This window comes from Delphinapterus leucas, chromosome 21, assembly GCF_059928025.1.
Source record: "Delphinapterus leucas isolate spDelLeu-1000000601 "Yukka" chromosome 21, BTC_Dleu_Yukka2, whole genome shotgun sequence".
In the NCBI taxonomy this organism is placed as follows: domain Eukaryota; kingdom Metazoa; phylum Chordata; class Mammalia; order Artiodactyla; family Monodontidae; genus Delphinapterus; species Delphinapterus leucas.
In genome coordinates this window covers 30,499,148-30,523,252 of record NC_143149.1, presented here as the reverse complement: position 1 = coordinate 30,523,252, position 24,105 = coordinate 30,499,148, and the positions used below count along the sequence as shown (strand labels likewise).

General features: G+C 34.4%; 1 protein-coding gene across 1 annotated transcript in view; it reads right to left on the bottom strand.

The window, feature by feature from the left end:
* Positions 1 to 24,105, bottom strand: part of LOC111173533 (disintegrin and metalloproteinase domain-containing protein 5-like) — a 134,668-nt gene that overhangs the window by 104,268 nt on the left and 6,295 nt on the right. The window contains exons 3-10 of the mRNA XM_022571269.2: positions 23,203 to 23,258; positions 20,820 to 20,898; positions 20,472 to 20,548; positions 19,481 to 19,655; positions 18,503 to 18,568; positions 3,221 to 3,292; positions 2,813 to 2,976; positions 2,329 to 2,410 (exon numbers count right to left, since the gene is read on the bottom strand). Coding sequence (XP_022426977.2) covers positions 2,329 to 2,410; positions 2,813 to 2,976; positions 3,221 to 3,292; positions 18,503 to 18,568; positions 19,481 to 19,655; positions 20,472 to 20,548; positions 20,820 to 20,898; positions 23,203 to 23,258 — 771 coding nt within the window. The remainder of the gene's footprint in view (positions 1 to 2,328; positions 2,411 to 2,812; positions 2,977 to 3,220; positions 3,293 to 18,502; positions 18,569 to 19,480; positions 19,656 to 20,471; positions 20,549 to 20,819; positions 20,899 to 23,202; positions 23,259 to 24,105) is intronic.

The window sequence follows — 24,105 nt, the reverse complement described above, 5'->3', positions numbered from 1 at the left end:
AGGAAAAAGAAAGACTTCTCTTCTTCTTTCCTGGCAAGGACTCAGCCAATAAAAAGCCATGGACCCTTTGTTTACTATAGCTCCCTTCAACTTTCTTTTTCCCCTTTATAAAAGTGTTGTTTCCCTTGCCATGAAAGGATCTGCACCTGGCTCAACATGGTTGCAGACCCCGAATCATAATTCTCTGCTGATTCTGAGTAAACCCATCATTTCTGCAGAAATCTGGCAGTCTATTTGTTTTAGATCAACAATCTCATAATGTAAGTTCAGCAAGGTTACTGGATATTTACAAAAATATATAAAAACTGGCCATATATTGATATACACTAGCAGTGAAAAACTGGAAGATGAACTTAAATGATCAAGACCAGTTGCAATAGCATAAGAGCATATAAAATACCTAAGAATAATTTTAGCAGTATATGTATTAAACTTTCACAGAGAATTTTTAAAAGACCTGAATTAATGGAGAGGTAAATCATGTTGGTGGACTGGAAGATCCAACATTATTAAGATATCAATTCTCCCCCAATTTTTTTTTTTTTTTTTTTTTTTTTTTTGGCCGTACGCGAGCCTCTCACTGTTGTGGCCTCTCCCGTTGCGGAGCACAGGCTCCGGACGCACAGGCTCAGCGGCCATGGCTCACGGGCCCAGCCGCTCTGCGGCATGTGGAATCTTCCCAGACCGGGGCACGAACCCATGTGCCCTGCATCAGCAGGCGGACTCTCAACCACTGCACCACCAGGGAAGCTCTCTCCCCTAATTGATTCATCAATTACACACCATCCCAATCAAAACCTAAGTAAGCTTTTGTGTATGTGTAGAACTAGACAACCTGATTCTAAAATCTATATGAAAATGCAAAGTTATATATAGACATACATAGTATTGACAAAGCACAAAGTTGGATAGCTTTAACTACCTGATTTCAAAATATTTAACAAAGCTACTATATTCAAGGAATTGATTCTTAACCTAAAAAAAATTTTTTAGAATATTATGATTGGTGTCTATCATTTTAAAATTTCATCTTCATACACTTTGTTGTTGGAATAAACAAAAAATGTATTTTTATATTGATATTTGTATTTTAATTTTATACTGGCTTTTTATAGCATTCTTCCTTAACTCATATATTTTTCCTTTACAAATTTTTATTACAAAAATTCCAATCAAACTTAAAGTCTGAAGAATGGCACCAGGACAACACATACTAACCACTTATATTCAATAATTCCTATCATCTGCTTTATTTCCTCCACACACACATGATCTAATCATTAGTTCTCAGCAAAGAAACATTGTTTTCAGGAGGATTCACAATAGTGACAAAGACCTGGACAATTGGTGACAGTCTTTCCTGAGGCTTTGGCTGAAAGGGGACCGACAGCAAGGACTGAGAATAAAACAAATTCCTAGGGAACATCTGATTCTTCTTTAGCCATGGTGACAAATAACCCCTAGAAATGGTTTTAGATTTATCTAATCAATCAATATGTCTTTTATACTAATGGTAGCAAGTACACACCAGTACAGATTTTAATTCTGTCTAATCTGTCAATGACAATTTGAATCACTGTACATGCTACTAAAAAGTCAACTAAATATACAAATGGGTCAGTATAAAAATCATAGTGTAGCCTTATTTTTCTGAAGCACTGTCAAGTTCGCTCCCCTTGCTACTTTTTATATAGCTTGTTGTAAAAAGAACATAACTGTAGAAAAAGCTCATTCCCATTTTCCAGAAAACAGTAGATTATGAATATTTGATAGCTGTTCCTTCCTACAACAGTCTGCTCCTTGCAAACATAATAAAGAATTGAATGCAATAATAAAAGTTACCTTGAAACAATAATACAATGAACGTCACTTAACAAAAAGTACATGAATGTATACCAATTACTAATTTTGAGGAAAATACTGATTTTATTTTTTTGATATTTATTTTTTATTTGATATTTATTTAATATTTTGATATTTATTTTTATTGTTTAATTTTGAGGAAAATATGTTTAATAATTAACATCAGAATCATACTGATTATATAATAACTATTGATGCAAACATACCACTGCTCAAAACAATTAAACAGACTTACAAAGGCCAAATGTTTTTTAAAACAATATGAAATTATGATCAGTTGACTTTATAAATATTCTGATTTTTAAAGCAATTATATACAGTTTAATTTTTATACTCTTAATTAGTAATAAAAATACTATTAAAGGAAGAATAAACTAAGTAATATATATATATTCTTGCTTTAAAATATTTAGGAAATTTTGAAACATGAAAATAATGAGAGCAAATTTGATAGTAATTACATACCAAAGCAACTCCTCCAGCAAAATTCTTATCACATATTTTTGCAGGATGTGTGGCTCCCATAAAAGTAGGACTTTTCTGGAAGCTAAAAAAATAACAATTTTCCTCATAATTACATTTCAGTGGTATTATTAATGATAATCAGATCAGACACAAGAATGTAGAGATAATATGTAGTAAAAGTTTACTAGCCAAGAGACATCAAAAAATTGTATCACTCATAATTAACCTCCTTTAGTTATTTCAAAACTTTTATGTAATTTTACTTCTTTCAGGTAATTTTATGTCATTTGATAAACGATTTTAAGTCTTACCTCACATTAGCTACTTGAGGACAAAGAGGTTAACCTACATTTTTTTCCCATCCCATGGTGTCTACCAAATTTACAGAACTCAGTATACATTAAGTAAATGCTTGTTTTTCATAATTAACATATAAAATCATTTTGGGTTATTTCTTTATACAAATATGAAATACTATACTCACGCAAATAAGTATGCAGTATGATGAGGTTGGGAGAGAAATTCGTACTTCCATTCTAAAAGTCTATATAATATATGATTAGGATGTCTTGTAGTAGAAATTTTGTTTTTGTTTGACCAAATCTCTATGGAAGATATTCTAACAGTCAGTTTTAACTGGGTAAGCATCTAAATGGAGAAAATAAATAAAATTTTAAAAATAAATTTGAACATTATATTAAATTTTTGTAAAGGTATATTTAAGACATTTAATTCAATATTTTTTTTAATTCAATATTTAAAAAAATTTTTTTTTAATTCAATATTTTGAATGTGGAAACTCTTCAACAGCACAGCAAAATACTATATATATCAATACATATTACCTATAATCTTACAGAATATATTTAAAAAGTAGTTTTAAAATACTTACAGTGTTAACAAAGCCAATGATCTGAATAACCTTCTGTGTTACAATTTTTACATCAGAGCCCATGTAATCAAACTGAAAAAGATAAATTATTATTAAAAAAATAGTGGATACCATTAATATACCACATAGCCTTTATATCTATAATATGCTATATACTAAACTAGCCAGAGGGCTACATTCCAACTGAAATCCAGGAAATGCATATTTACATTTGTATGTGAATAAATAATAATTTATTTAAATAAATTAATTAAATGTATAACTTTATCTATATGAGATAAATAAAAATATTTGATAACATTTAAAATATTTAAATAATGTTTAATGCACTTGTAGCATTATTTATAAAAATTGAATCATAAATTTTTTAAATGTTATTTCAAAATATACTTATTTCTAAAATAATACATATAATCACAAACCAAAAAATATATGCATAAAGAGGGAAAAATCTTTAATAAAAGGTTCACTGTTGAAGTGATCATGGATACTGTGTTAGGTTACATCCTCTGATATCACCACGTTAACTCATGTTACTCATGCTTCTTTATTCCAATAAGCTCTTTCTATTTCTAACTGCTTAAAAATGCCAGGACAATATTAAAAAACAATGGTGATATCAGGAATGTGAGCTTTGCTCCTGAGTTTTCACTGGAAAATCTCAAATATTTCACCATTAAGTGGTGTTCAGTTTAAGATGAGTATTCTAGATCATATTGAGAAACACCTACTTATAAATCTTCCTACTTATAAAACTTTTGTTAAAAATGAAGTTGAATTTTTATCCAAAGCCTTTTTGAAGCATACCCAAAATGATAATGACTTTTGTCTTTTGACCTACTGATGGAATACATTTCATTAATACTTTACTTAATATTAAACCATCATTATACTGTTTGATCAAAACATTACATTCTATTAATATACTACCAAAATTAATATAATATTTTGTTTAGAAGTTTGTAGCTTTCAGAACGATGGGCCTGTTGGTCATATGTGCATGCATGCATCCTTTGTCATAACTGAGCAAATGAATGTTGCTTACTAAATATTAAAGCACTACCTAAAATTAAGTTGCTTGTTTTTTCTACATCCTAGAATTGTATTAGCTTATGAATTATATCTTCCTGAAACATTTTTTAAAACTCTCCTTTAAAACTATCTATACTTAACACTGACAACTGACCCATTCAAATTCTTTTTATTTCCAGTTTTTTGAAATATAATTGACATATAAGATTGTGTTAACTTTAAAGTGTACAATGAGATGATTTGATTTAAATTCTTATCTCCAATGGAGAAATCATGAAATTTGCATTTGTTTGTTTGTTTTAATCTCCCCCAAGGACACAGTTATACCATCTTAACCCTTTTCACACCATGTTTTCTTCCTTTTTGCTTAATTACACTTTCTACCTACTTATTTGCCTTTTCAACAGTTTGTGAATTTACTTATCCATTTTAATGTTTCTGTTTATCATCAACTTAACAAATATCAAGTATTTTTCCATATTTTTCTAATATCAAATTATTTCAAGAATATGAATTTCCTCTCCGCTTAGTTTTTATACTATCCTCTGCAACAGGTATTATCTGTATTTACCAATATTCAGTTCTCTCCTAACTCAGGAACCCTTCTTTTAAAGGCAGGTGATTCACTTTGGCCAATGCAATGAGGGCAAAAGTGATGCATGCCACTCCTGAGAAGTATTTCCTTATTGTAGCTCACGTCTCTCTGGTCTGCACTTCTACCGGCTTGGCAATTGGAAAAGAAACTATCAATCTAGAAGTGCCAAAAAATCTAAGCATTCTCTAGTGCTGAGCCAACACATGGAAGACTGCTGCCCTGGAGAGTCAGCCAGGAGCATGGTTGACATTGATTGAATCAATGAAACTTAAATTGTGTTTAGCCACTAAGATTTGGGGAGTGTTTCTTATAAGAGCATAACCTAGCCTCTTCTGATTAATACACATCCACCTAATTTTTAAAACACTATATACAATTCATTAATTTCTAAATAGCTAAAGACTATAGTTTTTCTTTTCTGCCTTGAAAAATTACTCATAATTGTATTTAATTTTTTAATTTTATTATTTTTGCCTTATCTCTTTTTATTCTTTTTTTTTAATATACTGTGATAAAGCTCTGGCAAAATGTTTTTTTAAAATAAATTTATTTATTTTCTTTTTGGCTGCGTTGGGTCTTCGCTGCGGTGCGTGGGCTTTCTCTGGTTGTGGCGAGCAGGGGCTACTCTTTGTTGCAGTGTGTGGGCTTCTCATTGCAGTGGCTTCTCTTGTTGCGGAGCACAGGCTCTAGGTGCACAGGCTTCAGTAGTTGTGGCACGTGGGCTCAGTAGTTGTGGCTTGCAGGCTCTAGAGCGCAGGCTTGGTAGTTGTGGCACACGTGCTTAGTTGCTCTGCGGTATGTGGGATCTTCCCGGGTCAGGGCTCAAACCCATGTCCCCTGCATTGGCAGGTGAATTCTTAACCACTGCACCACTAGGGAAGCCCCTGGCAAATTGGTTTTTGCTTTTACAAAACTATTGGTGTTTTCCTTGTGACCTATAGATGACTACATTTGCATGTATTTTCTATATATATCTATAGACATTTGAATGTATGTGGTACCCATTCATAAGATACAAAGGTCAATAAGTGTTTAGTAAAACAAGCTGATAAATAATTTGATCTTTATATGTTAACACTTATTTTCTATCTGTTAAAGGCTAACAGAAATGATTGAATGTACTCCAGTATAGTTTTGGTTTCTGTTAAATTCTTCTGATCACTTCCAAAGGTTTTCTTTTTATACTTTCAACATAATTCACTCAGCACTAAATGCTTATTATTAGAAATTCATCTTTAACTTGAACTGTAACATTCAATATAAAATACTCCTTTAATTCTTCTATCTACACTTTTTTTACCCTGAACTTTATCTATTAGTAATATCATCCTGATTTTCTTTTTTGTTTTGTTTTGTTTTTTTGTGGTATTCAGGCCTCTCACTGTTGTGGCCTCTCCCGTTGTGGAGCACAGGCTCCAGACCCGCAGGCTCAGCGGCCATGGCTCACGGGCCCAGCCGCTCTGCGGCATGTGGGATCTTCCCGGACCAGGGCACGAACCCGCATCCCCTGCATCGGCAGGCAGACTCTCAACAACTGTGCCACCAGGGAAGCCCCTGATTTTCTTTTTTTATGGTAAATCTTGCATATTTTTGCTGGTCTTTTAAGAAATGTTTTATACCTAACAGTGTCATTTTATGTTAAGCTGTCTCATAAATGTCATCTAATTTGAGATCCTTTGCACATTTTAATGGGAATATTTAATCCATTCCATTACTGTAATCAATGAAGCTGACTTACAGTTTTCTATTTTTCCTATTCATGTCTTCATGGTATTTCCTTTTGATTTTTGCTATGTTATAAGAGAATATTTGGAGGGGGGAGGTTCTATATTTCAAGGATATATCTTCAGGATTTTATATTCAGATATGTTTAAACATTGTGCAACAAGTTTCTCCATTTTTATCAACTGGACTCACCTATATAAAAAGGCCTTAACCCCTTATGAGGTGAAAATCAAAAATTTTGAGGATTCATCAGGGTTCAACTCTTTTTTCCAAAATGCATATTAACTCTTACTAGGACGAGGCTGAATATGGTTATATAAATAAGGCACTACTACATCCTGCCAACTGACTGAATGCATACACTGCCTTTCTCTTTCTTTCTGACTTAGTGATAAAGTTGGTATATATAACTGTTTTGAAGTGTGTGTTTTTTAGTGCTACCCAACTCTTAAATTTTTAGATCAAATTTATTGAGGTATAATATATATACAATTAAATTCCCCCATTTTAAGGATTCATTAATTTTGAAAAATAGCACTTACTTTATATTCTGAAAAAATTCAACCTTCAGAAAACATAAAATTCAAAGACATGGAAAACCACCAAACCAAAATGACAGACAGAAATACAAGAAAAAAGAAACAATGGAGATACAGAGCAGCCAGAAAACAAAAGCAGCATTATGAAGACCTCATTTATCAATAATCTCCCTAAATGTAAATGGACTGAATTTACCAACCAAAAGACACAGAGTGGCTGAATGGATTAAGAAACAAGACCCAATAATATGCTGCCTCCAGAAGACACATCTTAGCTCTGAAGACAAACACAGGCTCAAAGTGAAGGGATGGAAGAGGACACTCCAAGCCAATGGCAGCCAAAAGAAAATGAGTGTAGCCATACACATAACAGACAAAATAGACTTCAAGCCAAAAAAAGTAACAAGAGACAAAAATGGACAGTATATAATGATAAAAGGAACAATTCATCAAGAACACATAACAGTTATTAATATGTATGTACCAAACATAGGAGAACCAAAATATATAAAGCAATTATTAACAGACCTAAAGGAAACAGTGGCCTTAAATGAAACATTAGACAAGATGGATTTGATAGATTTGTACAGAACATTCCATCTAAATGCATCAGAATACACAGTCTTCTCAAGTGCACATGGAACTTTCTCAAGGACAGACCATATGTTGAGAAACAAAACAAGTCTCAATAAATGTAAGAAAATTAAAATCATATCAAGCATCTATCCCAACCACAATGTTATAAAACAAGAAATCAACTACAAGAAGAAAGCTCTGAAAATCACAAATGTGTGTAGACTAAACACCATTCTTTGAACAACTACTGGATCAAAGAAAAAATCAAAGAAGTCAAAATTACCTGAAGACAAATGAAAATGCCACATATCAAAACCTGTGGGATGCGGTACTAAAAGGAAAGTTTATATCAACACCAGATTACCTCAAGAAATTAAGAAAAATCTCAAAGAACCAACCTAACCCATACCTAAAGGAACTAGAAAAAGAAGAAAAAGTGAAGCAAAAAGTCAGTAGACAAAAAAGGAATTAATAAAGATCAGAGCAAAAATAAATGAAAGAGACTAATAAAACAATAGAGAAGATAGATGAAACTAAGAGCTGGTTCTTGGAAAAAAAGAAAAACCTTTAGCTACACTAAGAAAAAAGAGAGAAACTCAGAGAAAATCAGAAACAGAAGAAGAGAAGTTACAACAGATACCTTAGAAATACAAGGATTATGAGAGAATACAATGAACTGCTATATGCCAAGAAATTTAACAACATACAAGTGGATAAATTCTCAGAATTATACAACATTTCAAGACTGAATCATGAAGAAATAGAAAATCTGAATAAACTAATCACTAGTAAGGAGACTGAATCAGTAATTTTAAAAATCTCCCAAAAAACAAAAGTCCATGGTGAAATGGCCACATAGATGAATTCAACCAGTCAAAGAAGCTTTAATATCAATCTTTTCAAACTGTTCCCAAAAAATTAAGGAGGAAGAAATGCTTCTTAACTCATTTTACAAGGCCAACCTTACCCTTTTACCAAAACTAGACAAGTACAACACACAAAAAAGTACATTAAAGCCTAATATCTCTGATGAATATAGATGCAAAAATCCTCAACAAAACATTAGTAAACCAAATACAACAATACGTTAAAAGGATCATACACCATGATTAGGTGAGATTTTTTCCAGGGACACAAAAATGGTTCAACATCCAGAAATCAATTAGCATGATACACCACAATAACAAACTGAAGAATAAAAACCATATGATCATTTCGATAGATGCAGAAAAAGCTTTTGACAACATTTAACATCCGTATGATAAAAACTATCAGTAAAATGTATATAACAAAGGCCGTATATGACAAACCCACAGCAAACACTATATTCAATGCTGAAGAATAGAATGCTATCCCTCCAAGATCGAGAACAAGACAAAGATGCCCACTATCACACTCTTATTCAACACAGTTTGAGGAAGAGCAATCAGGCAAGAAAAAGAAATAAAAGGCATCCAAATCAGAAAGAAGAAGTAAAACTGACCTATTTGCAGATGGCATAATTTTACATATAGAAAATCTGAAAGACCCCACCAAAACCTGTTATAACTATTCAATAAAGTTGCAAGGTACACAATCATTACACAGGAATCTACAGTCTTTCTATGCAGTAACAATGAACTAGCAGAAAGAGAAATTAAGAAAACAGCCACATTTACTTACTTAAAAAAAAGAGAAGATACAGATTTGAAAGGCTCCCATGGCCCTCATGGAGTATGATGGATGGATGAGTCCAGCAGTCTCAATGAGTTACTCATCAGGAAAAGGAAGCCTCTCCTCCCAGGTTCTTGTGTGCACTGGGACTGAGAGAAAAAGCGGTGACTTCATAAGAGCCTGGGCAAGACCTACCTGCTGGTCTTGGAGCATTTCCTAGGGAGGTGGGGGATGGCTTTGGCTCACTTCAGTGACATGGACACTGATGAGAGAGATGCCTGGGAGTACTCATTGGGGTGAGCTCTCCTGGAAGCGGCCATTTGACAGCAAGACCTGGCCCCACTCAATGGCCTGTAGGCTCAAGTGCTGGGATGCCTCAGGCCCAACAACCAACAGAGCAGAAACACAGCCCACCCATCAGCAGACAGGCTGCCTAGAGTAGTCCTGAGCCCAAAGCTGCTCTAAACACACCCCTTGACATGTCCATGCCCACCAGAGGGAAAAGACCCAGCTCCACACACCTGTGGGCAGGAACCAGGCCCTCCCACAAGGAAGCCTGCACAAGCCTCTTAGAACAGCCTCACTCACCAGGGAATAGACACCAGAAGGAAGTGGAACTACAATCCTGTAGGCTCTCGAACAGAGACCACAAACACATAAAGTCAGACAAAATGGGATGGCAAAGGAATATGTTCCAGACAAAGGAACAAGATAAAACCCCAGAAAAACAACTAAGTGAAGTGGAGATAGGCAATCTACCTGAAAAAATAATTCAGAGTAATGATAGTAAAGACGATACAAGATTTCAAAACAGAATGGAGGCACAGAATAAGAAGATACAAGAAATGTTTAAGAAAGATCAAGAAGATCTAAAGAAGAGAGTTGAACAATACAATAACTGAAAAGAAAAATACACTAGAAGGAATCAATAGCAAGATAAAAGAGGCAGAAGAACAGATAAGTGGGCTGGAAGACAGAATGGTGGAAATCACTGCCACAAAACAGAATAAAGAAAAAAAGAATGAAAAGAAATGAGGACAGTCTAAGAGACCTCTGGGCCAACATTAAACAAACCAGCATTCGCATTATAGGGGTCCCAGAAGGAGAAAAGAGAGAAAGGTCCTGAGAAAATATTCAAAGAGATAAGAGCCAAAAACTTCCCTAATACGGGAAAGAAGTCACCCAACTCCAGGAAGGGCAGAGAGTCCCATACAGGGCAAAACCAAGGAGGAACACGCTGAGACACATATTAATCAAACTGACAAAAATTGAAGACAAAGAGAAAATCTTAAAAGCAGCAAAGGAAAAGCAACAAAAAACATACAAAGGAATCGCCATAAAATTATCAACTGATTTTTCAGCAGAAACTCTGCAGGCCAGAAGGGCGTAGCACAATGTATTTAAAGTGATGAAAGGGAAAAACCTATTACCAAGAATACTCTACCCAGCAAGGCTCTCATTCAGACTTGACAGAGAAATCAACAGCTTTACAGACAAGCAAAAGAATTCAGCACCACCAAACCAGTTTTACAACAAATGCTAAAGGAAAAACTCCAGGCGGAAAAGAAAAGGCAACAACTAGAAAAGAGAAAACAAATGGGAAAGCTCACCTGTAAAGGCAAACATGTAGCATAGTCAAGAAATCATCCACACAAAAATATGATATCAAAACAAGCAATCATGAGAAGAGGAGAATACAAATTCAGGATATTGGAAATGCACTTGAAATTAACAGTCAACCAACTTAAAACAAACTTATATATATATATAGACCACTGTATCAAAACCTCATGGAAACCATAAACCAAAAAACTATATTAGATATACACACAAAAAATAAAAAGGAATCCAAACACAACATTAAACATAGTCATCAAATCACAAAAGAGAACAAAACAGAAAAGGAAGAAAAACAGCTTACAAAAATATCCAAAACAATTTTTAAAATGGCAATAAAAACATACATATTGGTAATTATCTTAAATGTAAATGAATTAAATGCTCCAACCAAAAGACATAGACTGGCTGAACAGATACAAAAACAAGACCCATGTATATGCTGTTTACAAGACACTCACTTCAGATCTAGAAACCTGTACAGACTGAAAGTGAGGGGATGGAAAAAGGTATTCCATGCAGATGGAAATCAAAAGGAAGCTGCAATAGCAATACTCATATCAGACAAAATACACTTTAAAATAAAGACTGTTACAGGAGACAAAGAAGGACACTACGTAATGATCAAGGGATCAATCCAAGAGAAAGACATAACAGTTGTACATATATATATATGCACACAACACAGGAGCACCTCAATATATAAGGCAAATGTTAAAAGATATAAAAGGAGAAATTGATAGTAACACAATAATAGTGGGGGACTTTAACACCCCAGTTACATCAATGGAGAGATCATCCAGACAGAAAATCAATGAGGAAACACAGCCCTTAAGTGACACATTAGATCAGGTGGACTTAATTGATATCTATACAGTGTTCCATCGAAAAGCAGCAAATACACATTCTTCTCAAGTGCACATGGAACATTCTTGAGGATAGGTCACATCTTGGGCCATAAGGCAAGCCTCAGTAAATTTAAGAAAACTGAAATCATATCGAACATCTTTTCTGAATACAACACTATGAGATTAGAAATCAACTACAAGAAAAAAACTGCAACAAACACATGGAGGCTAAACAATATGTTACTAGACAACCAATGGTTCGTTGAAGAAATCAAAGATGAAATCAAAAAATACCTAGAGACAAATGAAAACGAAAACACGATGATCCAAAACCTATGGGACAGAGCAAAAGCAGTTCTAAGAGACAAATTTATAGCAATACTATCTTACCTCAGGGAACAAGAAAAATCTCAAATAAACAACCTAACTTTATACCTAAAGCAACTAGGGAAAGAAGAAAAAACAAAACCCAAAGTTAGTAGGAGGAAAGAAATCACAAAGATCAAGGCAGAAATAAATGAAACGGAGAAGAAGAAAACAATAAAAGATCAATGAAATTAAAAGCTGGTTCTTTGAAAAGATAAAATTGATAAAGCTTTAGCCATACTCATGAGGAAAAAAAAAGGAGAGGGCTCAAATCAATAAAATTAGAAATGAAAAAAGAGAGTTACAAATGACAACACAAATACAAAGGATCATAACAGACTACTAAAAGCAAGTATATATCACTATAGTGGACAACCTGGAAGAAATGGGAAAATTCTTAGGTACCACCTTCTAAGACTGAAGCAGGAAGAAATAGAAAACATGAACAGACCAATCACAAGTACCGAAATTGAAACTGTAATTTAAAAACTCCCAACAGACAAAAGTCTAGGACTAGACGGCTTCACAGGAGAATTCTATCAAACATTTAGAGAAGAGTTAACACCTATCCTTCTGAAAATATTCCCCAGAAATTGCAGAGGGATGAACATTCTGAAACTCATTCCATGAGGCCATCATCACCCTGACACCAAAATCAGACAAAGATACCACAAAAAAAGAAACTTACAGGCCAATATCACTGATGAACATAGATGCAAAAATCCTCAACAAAACACTAGCAAACCAAATCCAACAATACATTAAAAAGATCATACACCATGGTCAAGTGGGATTTATCTCGGGGATGTAAGGATTCTTCAATATCCACAAATCAATCAGTGTTATACACCACAAAAACAAAGTGAAAAATAAAAACCATATGATCATCTCAATAGAGGCAGAGAAAGCATTTGATAAAATTCAACACCCATTTATGATCAAAAACCCTCCAGAAAGTGGGCATAGAGGGAACATACTTCAACATAATAAAGGCCATATATGACAGATCCACAGCAAACACAATTCTCAACAGTGAAAAACTGAAAGCATTTCCTCTAAGACCAGGAACAAGGCAAGGATGTCCACTCTTGCCATTTTTATTCAACATAGTTGCTAGCCATGGGAATCAGAGAAGAAAAAGAAACAAAAAGGAATCATAACTGAAAAAGAAGAAGTAAAACTGTCACTGTTTCCAGATGACATGATACTATACATAGAAAATCCTAATGATGCTAACAGAATACTAATACAGCTCATCAATGAATGTGGTAAAGTTGCAGGATACAAAACTAATACACAAAAATCTATTGCATTTCCATACACTAACAACAAAAGATCAGAAAGAGAAGCTAAGGAAACAATCCCATTTACCATCTCATTAAAAAGAAGAAAATACCTAGGTATAAAACTACCTAAAAAGGCAAAAGACCTGTAGTCTGAAAACTATAAGATGCTGAAGAAAGAAATCAAAGATGACACAAACAGATGGAATCATATACCATGTTCTTGGATTGGAAGAATCAATATTGTCAAAATGACTATACTACCCAAGGCAATCTACATATTTAATGCAATCCCTATCAAATTACCAATGGCATTTTCGGCATATCTAGAATAAAAAATCTTAAAATGTGTATGGAAACACAAAAAACCCTGAATAGTCAAATCAATACTGAGAAACAAAAATGGAGCTAGAGGAATCAGGCACCCTGACTTCATACTATGCTACAAAGCTATACTAATCAAAAGAGTATGGTACTGGCACAAAAATAGAAATATTGATCAATGGAACAGGACAGAAAGCCCAGAAATAAACCCACATACCTATGGTCAATTAATTTACAACAAAGAAGGCAAGAATATACAACAGAGAAAAGACAGCCTCTTCAATAAGTGGTGCTGGGAAACGTGGACAGCCACGTGTAAAAGAATGAAATAAGAACACTCTCTAACACCATACAGCAAAATGAACTCAAAATGGATTAAAGACCTAAAATGTAAGAGGAAAACACAGGCAGAACACTCTTTGACATAAATGGCAGCAAGATCTTTTTTGATCTACTTCCTAGAGTAATGAAAATAAAAATAAAAACAAAAACAACTGGGACCTAATTAAACTTAAAAGCTTTTGCGTAGCAAAGGAAACTATCAACAAAATGAAGACAGCCTACAGAATGGGAGGAAATTTTTGCAAATGATGTGACAGACAAGAGATTAATCTCCAAAATATACAAACACTTCACACATTTCAATATCAAAACAATAAACAACACAATCAAAAATGGGCAGAAGAGGGGCTTCCCTGGCGGCGCAGTGGTTGAGAGTCCACCTGCCAATGCAGGGGACACAGGTTCGTGCCCCGGTCTGGGAAGATCCCACATGCCGCGGAGTGGCTGGGCCCGTGTGGCTGGGCCCGTGAGCCATGGCCCCTGAGCCTGTGCGTCCAGAGCCTGTGCTCCACAGTAGGAGAGGTCACAACAGTAAGAGGCCCGCATACCACAAAAAAAAAAAAAAAAGAAATGGGCAGAAGATCTAAATAGACATTTCTCCAAAGAAGACATACAGATGGCCAAAAGGTACATGAAAAGATGGTCAACATCGCTAATTATTAGAGAAATGTAAATCAAAACTACAATGAGGTATCACCTCACACCGGTCAGAATGGCCATCATCAAAAGGTCTACAAACAATAAATGCTGAAGAGGGTGTAGAGAAAAGGGAACCCTCCTACATCATCGGTGGGAATGTAAATTGGTGCAGCCACTATGGAGAACATATGGAGCTTCCTTAAAAAACTAAAAAGAGAGCTAACATATGATCCAGCAATCCCACTCCTGGGCATATATATCCAGAGAAAACCATAATTCAAAAAGATACATGCACCACAATGTTCACTGCAGCACTATTTACAATTGTCAAGACATGGAAGCAACCTAAATGTCCATCAACAGATGAATGGATAAAGATGATGTGGTACGTATATACAATGCAATATTACTCAGCCATAAAAAGGATGAAATAATGCCCTTTGCAGCAACATGGATAGACCAGGAAATTGTTATTCTAAGTGAAGTCAGAGAGAGAAACACAAATATATGATAACACACATATGTGGAATCTAAAAAACATAGTACCAATGAACTTATTTAGAAAACAGAACCAGAATCATAGACTTAGAAAACAAACTTATGGCTACCAAAAGGGAAAGGTGGGGAGGGATAAATTAGGAGTTTGGAATTAACATATACACACTACTATATATAAAGTAGATAATCAACAAGGACCTACTGCATAGCACAGGGAATTATATTCAGTATCTTGTAATAACCTATATAGGAAAAGAATCTGAAAACGAATAGATATATGTATATGTATAACTGAATCACTTGGCTGTACACCTGAAACTAACACAACATTGTAAATTAACTATACTTCAGTATAAAATAAAAAAAAAATTTTAAACAGAAGATACAAATAACTAAAATTAGAAATGAAATGAGGACATTACAACTGATACCACAAAAATAAAAAGGATTATAAGAGACTACTATGAATAATTATATGCTAATTGCATAACATAAAAAACATAAACTCCTAGAAACCTAACCTACCAAGACTGAAATACACAAAAATATTAAAGATATTACTAGATCAATAATGAGTAAGTAATGAAAATGAATCAGTAATCAAAAACCACATAATAAAGTAAAATTCAGGACCAAGTAGATTCACTAAAAACTTCTATCAAACATTTAAAAAAGAAAGATCCCAAAGAAATATTTACACATTCATGTTCCTTGCATCATTATTCACAATAGCCAAAAGGTGGAAGAAACTCAAACGTCCATTAACAGGTGACTGGATAAAGAAAATACTGTATAGGTACACAGTGGGATATTATGCAGCCTTAAAAAAGAAGGGCATGCTGTCACATGCTACAACATGGATAAAACTTTAGGACATTATGCTAAGAAAACATAATACTCTGTACTCCTTCATTAGAAAACAATTCAAGAAACAGGTGATTTCACACTGGTGGGCTATTTCAAGAAAAGGCACTAGAACTTCTTTTGCAAGCTCCCTACTGGGCTTCACAAAGGTCGCAGTTAATCCTCATACCTGCCACTGGTAACCACATAGCAACGTATATTTTGTTTAAAGGAAGTTGTTCAAGGGCTACCCTGGTGGCGCAGTGGTTGAGAGTCGGCCTGCCGATGCAGGGGACATGGGTTCGTGCCCCGGTCCGGGAGGATCCCGCATGCCGCGGAGCGGCTGGGCCCGTGGGCCATGGCCGCTGAGCCTGCGCATCCGGAGCCTGTGCTCCGTGGCGGGAGAGGCCACAGCAGTGAGAGGCCCGCAAACAGCAAAAAAAAAAAAAAAAAAAGTTGTTGAAATCTTTTAAACTGTATTTCTATGCCTTTGAAATCTCAGTAAAGAACATTCTCTGTGTGAGGAAAAACAGGTGGTTAAAAAGTAATCCTGTAAAAAGAAAAAAAAAGAGAAGAGAAAAGAAAGAAGACTACAAAGGTTTTAAGATACTGTATCAATAAAAGGCCACCAGATTAGATAAAAAGGGTCTGAGATTGATAAAAGTCCAAAAACATCTCTGGGCTACCAACCAAATAAATAAATGGTTATTGGTTTAGGCCACTAAATTTTGGAGTGGTATGTTACACAGTAAGAGATAACTTACACTTATCTTAAAGTCTACTTTGTCTGCTATTAATCTAGCTAAACAGGTTTTTAGAATATTTTTATGGTATATTTTTTATAATCTTTTACTTTCATGACATATATTTTTGACGTCAGTTGTAAGCAGAGCGAGTATGTACGTGTGTATGTGTGTGTGTGTGTGTCTTGTATCATACTCTGTCTTTGCTTTTTTTTTTTTTTTTTTTTGCGGTACGTGGGCCTCTCACTGTTGTGGCTCTCCCATTGTGGACCACAGGCTCCGGCCATGGCTCACGGGCCCAGCCGCTCTGCGGCATGTGGGATCTTCCCGGACCGGGGCACGAACCCGTGTCCCCTGCATCGGCAGGCGGACTCTCAACCCCTGCGCCACCAGGGAAGCCCTGTCTTTGCTTTTAATTAAACTTTATCTTTGGATTTTAACTGCAGTACTTAATCCCTCTACATCTAATATAATTACTTACATATTTGAGTTGAAATATTTTATCTTAATTAGCTTTTAATTTGGTCCACATTTATGAAACAAAAGTTTAATGTACATTTTTCTTTCCCTTTATTGCTTTCCTTTTTTTGATTATGATTAAAATTCTGCTTTCCTACTTCTAATTGCCTTGTCATTTTGTAAGAATGTGATTTTAGTGTATGTGTTGACTTTGTACTGGGTCAGCTTAGCCACGCTAAAAAACCTATCAACTCATTAAAGAGTCATACACTTCAATTTTTGTCACCTCTGCCAAGAGTTAGCTCAGCTTCCCTGCCTCATATTCACCTCTTCAGAACCAATGACTTCCTTATGGGAAAAAATATCCTTATTTTATAACTTATATCTTAAAATTTTAATATCTCAAAATTTTGTGGGTCTAATCTATGAGTTTTTGTTTTGCTAACCCTTGTACATGGTGGCTAAGTCTCTTATGGATTTTGAGCTCATATATGGCTGATATTAATCTGTAGGAATCCTGCTTGAAGTTGCATTCCTCCAGAGAGAAATACTACTTGCTTCCATCAGCTGCCCTCAGACCTACCAACCTGGGACAAATGTAGCCTCATAGCTTAGAATCTACTAATTGCCCATGCTGTATAAATTCAAAACCCAAACCTATACAAGACCTGAAGTACAGTCATGCATCCTCAATATGAGAATTTTGTTCGTTTTCTGTCATTTCATTTACCTTGAACTTAGGAGAACAAAACATAACTTGTTTCCCTAGAACTTAGCTAGAACAAAACATATAACTTGTTTTCTCCCTTTGCTTAGAAGGAGTGGCATGTTTGTTTTGTAGACTACCCTTCTAATTAGGCTGAGGCAATTAGATATTATTGTGTGCGGGGGGTAGGGTTTGGAGGAGTTCTAATCTATGCTTCCACTGAGGATGTAGTCCTTTTGAAAGAAAGAAAAATAGCTGGCAAGCTTCAGAAAATGAAAAGACAGTTCACTTTACAAAAGCAGTTAGAGAGCACAGAATACAAAATAAATGAATTAACAAAAACTTGGTGTATTCATAATTTTTAAGCATTCATTGCAAAAGCAAAATAAACTTTTATCAAAAAATGGTTTTAAAATTTTTATTATATCCTTGAAATCAGGTTAAAGACGATTGTTAAATCATTTAAAAATAACAATGCAAAAAAAAGAACCTACCAGATTTTTATCCACAACAATATACATATCAAGATATCGGGGGAATAACTTGAAATAGCCAGGTCTCTGAAAAACATACAACATGAGTCTTGAGAAATTTCCAAAAATTTGCCTTCTATTGAAATTATGTTCAGAGATAAACTGAGAGACGAGTTGATACTGATTAAATATTAAGCTGATTTTCAACTACAAAATTTATGTACTATTCAGAAAATTCCAGTCCAAAGCATGCCTGTGATTAATAAGAATTTTCAATGAGACTCCAAGCTATACAAGAACCCAGGTATATTTCGATTTTTGCAGTAGCTGAAATTAGAAATATTAAGTTTATAACATAAAAGTTTCCTTTCCTTAGCCTTTTGATAATTTTTCATAGTAATCTTCCATGTGCGCAGATTTTCTGCAACCAATTATTAGAAACTACTTTTGATAAATAATGTAGTTTAGAAAAATATTACTAAAGTTTACAATCATGGGCAGTTCACTAGAGCCAGGAAAGTTATTTATGGCAGCTTACAGGTCTTTGTGGAGGAAGAATTCATCAGTTTGCTTTACATGTACCTTATGTAAGCCACTGATATTATTCATTTCTGAATTCTCACATTAACAAAGACTCATTTAGAAATCTAGATCACATATTATTTTCACCTAAATTACCAGAATAATTGAGGAAAAGGAATAATTTACATTAATTATCCAAATGCCCACACAAGAAAATTAGTTTTTTGCTTTATTTAATCTTATATTCACATATCTGTTTCCAAGATTAATTACCTAAGTTTTTGCTAAACTTTCATCTAATAACAAGCATAACAAAGAACTTAATTTCATTCTCCATCCATTTGAAAAGTCATGTAGAGCCATCATGAAAAAGTAAAACAAATTTAAAATTTGCATATCACCACATTTTGCTCTGAAAGTATTTTTCATTTCATAAAATTATACTGAAAAAATTTAAATTAAACAGTCCACACTTACTTCTGAACTTTTTCTGACTTGATACTGTGAGCTATCATAGATATAAGTGTCATTTTCCCATAACAGAGGAATATTAGTTATATCATTTTTTTCTTCATGAATCATGTGCATGAATCCTGATACAGCTTCCATTGGTTCAATTCCATATGAGATGTTTTTAAACTGCAATATTCCCCTGAATGTTAAAATAATCAAAACAAATCTGATATGATTCTACTGAAACTATGAGAAATGTTGATTTGGCCAAAAATTTTTTTACATTTAAAGTCACTTTATTTTTCTATTTATCTCTTTATTCTTTGAGGTGTTGCTCCAGAACTGGACCAGTAATAACACAGGATATGTATGGCTTTTTATTACAAATATTCTAATAAAAATATTTTGATTATCTTAAAGAAAGAAGGTTAGCGGCATGCATCCATGTGCTTAAAGGGGTTAAGACCTCTACCTAGGGTGTTGATTTTCTAAGCCAACCTTTAGGAGCCATAGACACTCTTTTCCTTGGTCTTAGGTCCCTTTCTTCTCTTTGAAATCTTTACCTCTCCTCTGACACTTCACGTCTTAAATCATTTATCTGTGTGGCTGAGTTAAAGGTGCTATGCGCCTAAGAAAGACTATGAGCAGAGCCAAAGTACCTGTCAGACTCAGGCATTCCACACTGTCAACCATTCTAGGAAATTAAGACACGAGTTAAAACATAAAGAATTTGGGAAAACTAGATTAGTATGGAGAGACCCAATCAGCACCTCCCACACTCAAGATTGCTCAAAGCCTCAAGCAGCATATCCTGTTAGAATCAACAAGTAGCCTCCCATCTGGAATGGATGCTGCCGGGGTGACACACTTTATTTTATCAGTAATTCTGGTTCACGCCTTTGGGAACTGAAATAACAAAGGTGACTGTAGAACTAGAAAAGATACATAAAGGATCAACTTATAGACTAGCAAGATCTAGTACTGGCAAATGGAATGTCTTTAAAGAGGCTACAACCTGAGTCCTGAACAAATGTTGAGGGATACAAGAGAATTTGGAAAACCTGCAACATATCCATGATAATTGCAATCCATCTGAAAAAAAATACACAGAGAAAAACAAATGGATAAGTTCTTTTTGAAATGGACATCCCAGATATCTCACTTATACTTTTTACTTTCACTACCTTAGTACTTTAATATGAGTGGCCATTACCCAATGAAGTTGTGCCAGGTGGAAATAAGAACTAGTCCACATTATTCGATTTCAGTGAATGTGTAAAGTAATATTCTAAACTTTCATAATATTTGTATTTTTAAAGAAAATCCAGAATAAGAAATCTGTAACAAAATACCTAAGTCTTACCTGAGCTAACAAAGGCTGAGAATGTTGGGTGTCATCTTTGTCATAAGAATAAACAACAGAAGCTGAAGATAAAAATGATCTAGGCAGAAATCACCAAAACATGGTCAAATTGTGAACAGAAGACATAGAAAAATTATTCTTCATAATACAAATTTTCCTTTTGAGGGAGAAATTTAAAGTAGTGCATTATCTTGGCATATCCTATTGCCCCAATGCTTGTCATTTACAATAAATTAGGGGCAGAGGGAGGCATTTTAATTATAGTGACACATAATACTAAAATGCATGATAATGAACGACCTAAATTGCTAGAAATATCAAATAGCGAAATAACATAGGTCTCAATTTCCAACAAAGAACTTTCAATTCTCTGTCATTATTGTTCATTAATTCCAGATTTTAAACTTGAATCTCAAAATTAAAAGGTAGGGTTAGGACAGAATTTTGAAAGATTTTTTAGCATCACTACAAATTCATATTCACTAAGCTTAACTAAGTACCAATTCTTCCCAATAACCTGGGTCTGAATTTTCTTTCATTCTCCTCAGTAAGTATTCAGAAACTTGACACCGCTCCTGTCAATCATCTCAATAACTTCCATGTCACCTCATCAGATCACCTGTACCCATCCTCACTCCTTATATTTATTCCCAGAGAATCACTACTTCTTTTGTTCAAAGCAAACACTTGTGCTATGCGTCCTATTCTGCACCATGTATTGAAGATACATACTTTATTGGTACTGTAATTTCAAACTCTTCTTCTCTACTGGTTTTTATCTCAACACTATTGAAAAGTTTATTGTCAAGTCATTATTACCCTAAATAACTCTCCCTTGGCCCTGTGTCCTCCTCTAGCTATTCCCTACATATTTTCAATTCTCAACAGATTTTACCAAAAGAGTGGTCTACACACAGTTTCTTTGCTTTGTCAATTCTTACTCACCCTGAACTGCTCTGGAAAAGATTCATAACCACCAGAATGTCAAATCCGAAAGACAGTTTTAAAAGTATCATTGCACTGGACTTCTAGCATCATTTTGAAAACTGTGACCACTCACTCTAATCACTTATTTTACATCACACATCACTCTTCTGCTTCGCTTCCTACCTCCCTGACCCTTCTAGCTTGATCTCTTTCGGTAGAACCGAAAAGAGAAATACTGGTCTTTCCCAAGATTCCGTCTTTAGCCACCAGTATATTTGTAAACACTCTGTAAGCTCTCACTTAAAAAAAAATTACGCCAAATTGATTACTGCTAAATCTATATCCCTATTGATTACTGCTAAATTACTGCTAAATCTATATCCCTATTGCCAATCTCTCCTTAGAGATTCAAATTCCTATATTCATATACCTAAGGGAAAAAAACCCCACTTGAATATCTTATAAGCAATGCAAACCAAACTCACCCCTTCCTCACATAAATATCTCCTTCATTAATATCTCTCATTTTATTACACTATAATCTACCAATTTTCTTAAGCAACAACTAAATTATCCAAGATTCCTCACTGTTTCCCATTCTACCAAATCTATCCTCAAGGTTTACTGAATTTTTCTTTCCAGCGCTATGATCATTGTTCAAGCCACTACCATCACTCACCTAAACTATTATATAATCATACAATTAGACACCTTACCTCCACTTTTACCCCCTCAGAAACAGCCTATAAAGACTCAACGGACCTATATAAGTACATGCTTAAAAACATTTTGGCTTCTAATACCTTATCATGGCATTCTAGATCTTCTACAGTCCAGCTCCTGCCTACTTTGCCAAAATGTTTTACTTCTATCCTCAATAAATATGTCCTTCAGTCATTCACACTACTTTTTGCACACCACAAAAATCCAGTCTGTCTCAAACCTGCACATGATTTCCTTGAATCAGGATGTCCCCCAACACTACCTCACTTCTTCACAGAGCTGACTACCTTCGCTCAAGTCATCTCTTTCCAAAAAGCCTTCTCTGATTTCCACAGAATCCTACCTACACATTTATCTTAGTAACGCATTGTAAAACAGTTCTCCATTTCTCTATTGATGTGTTTGAATATATCTTTCTACATTATAAATTATTTACCTGTATCCATGTTTTATTGCCTTTTGTATGCCTATGACTTTACCCAATAACTGATATACAATAGGTATCAAATGTATATATGTATCAAATATACATTTGAATTGAGAGGGAAGAGATATAGGAACATATGTATATGTATAACTGATTCACTTTGTTATAAAGCAGAAACTAACACACCATTGTAAAGCAATTATACCCCAATAAAGATGTTAAACAAAAATGAAATAATCCTATTTGTAATTATTTTTAAAAATCAAGAAACCAAAAAATTAAAATTTGAAAAGATAAAATACTTACTGCTTTTTGAGATGGATAAAATATGGTTTTCCTTCTATTGTAATGATATAAGCAACCTGTACATGAGCATCCAAAAACATTTCAATAACACTTGTAAATAATATATGCAAAAATGTTTTCTTCAAGTTATGCTCTTAAAACTGACAAAATTAGGAACAATATATAACTATCATATGTGCTTCCCTTCCCACGTGGATGTTGGAATCTTCAGGATTCTGAATTGAATTGCCTCCTATTCACCGTTACTCACATATCTGAGGGACAAGCTTGCTGATAATTACCTTTTGGCTTAGACACGCACCACCAATTCACCGTGCCCAAGGCAAATGCCAAGATGCCCACCTCACTTGAGAGAAACCTTTGCTTGCTTACTCCCAGCCCTCCTGGGAAGTAAATTTTCCTGCTCATTGGAAGACACACTCCTAAAAGACAGAACTACAAGAAATCGACTATATCTCTAGCAAGGTAACACAATAAGTACCATTGCACTTTGTTTATCGAATGCAAGCAATGAAATTCCTCTGGAATAGAAGGTAGGAGAGGATAGAGGAAGGGCAGAGACATGTCTAGAGAACCCTCTAGAAGATAACAGAAAATATAAGATTCATTAAATTATTTATTTGGTTAATTTAAAAAACTTATTTTAGCAAGAGAAATAGCCATTTAAAAGTTTTCAGTTCTTTAACTTTCTATTATAACAGAGCAAGATTCATTGCAGCAGATAAATGTTCTGAGAAGAATCATTTGAATGGCGCTCTACAAAGACGTCTAAGTGGAATCTTGAGGGGACCTGAAAATTGCACCCTCTAAAAATGCCTTCTTATTAAATAAATATGATGAAAAAATAAAGGGGAATATGATAGCACCAATAAAATTTAAAATCCACATGTCTTACAAAGCAAA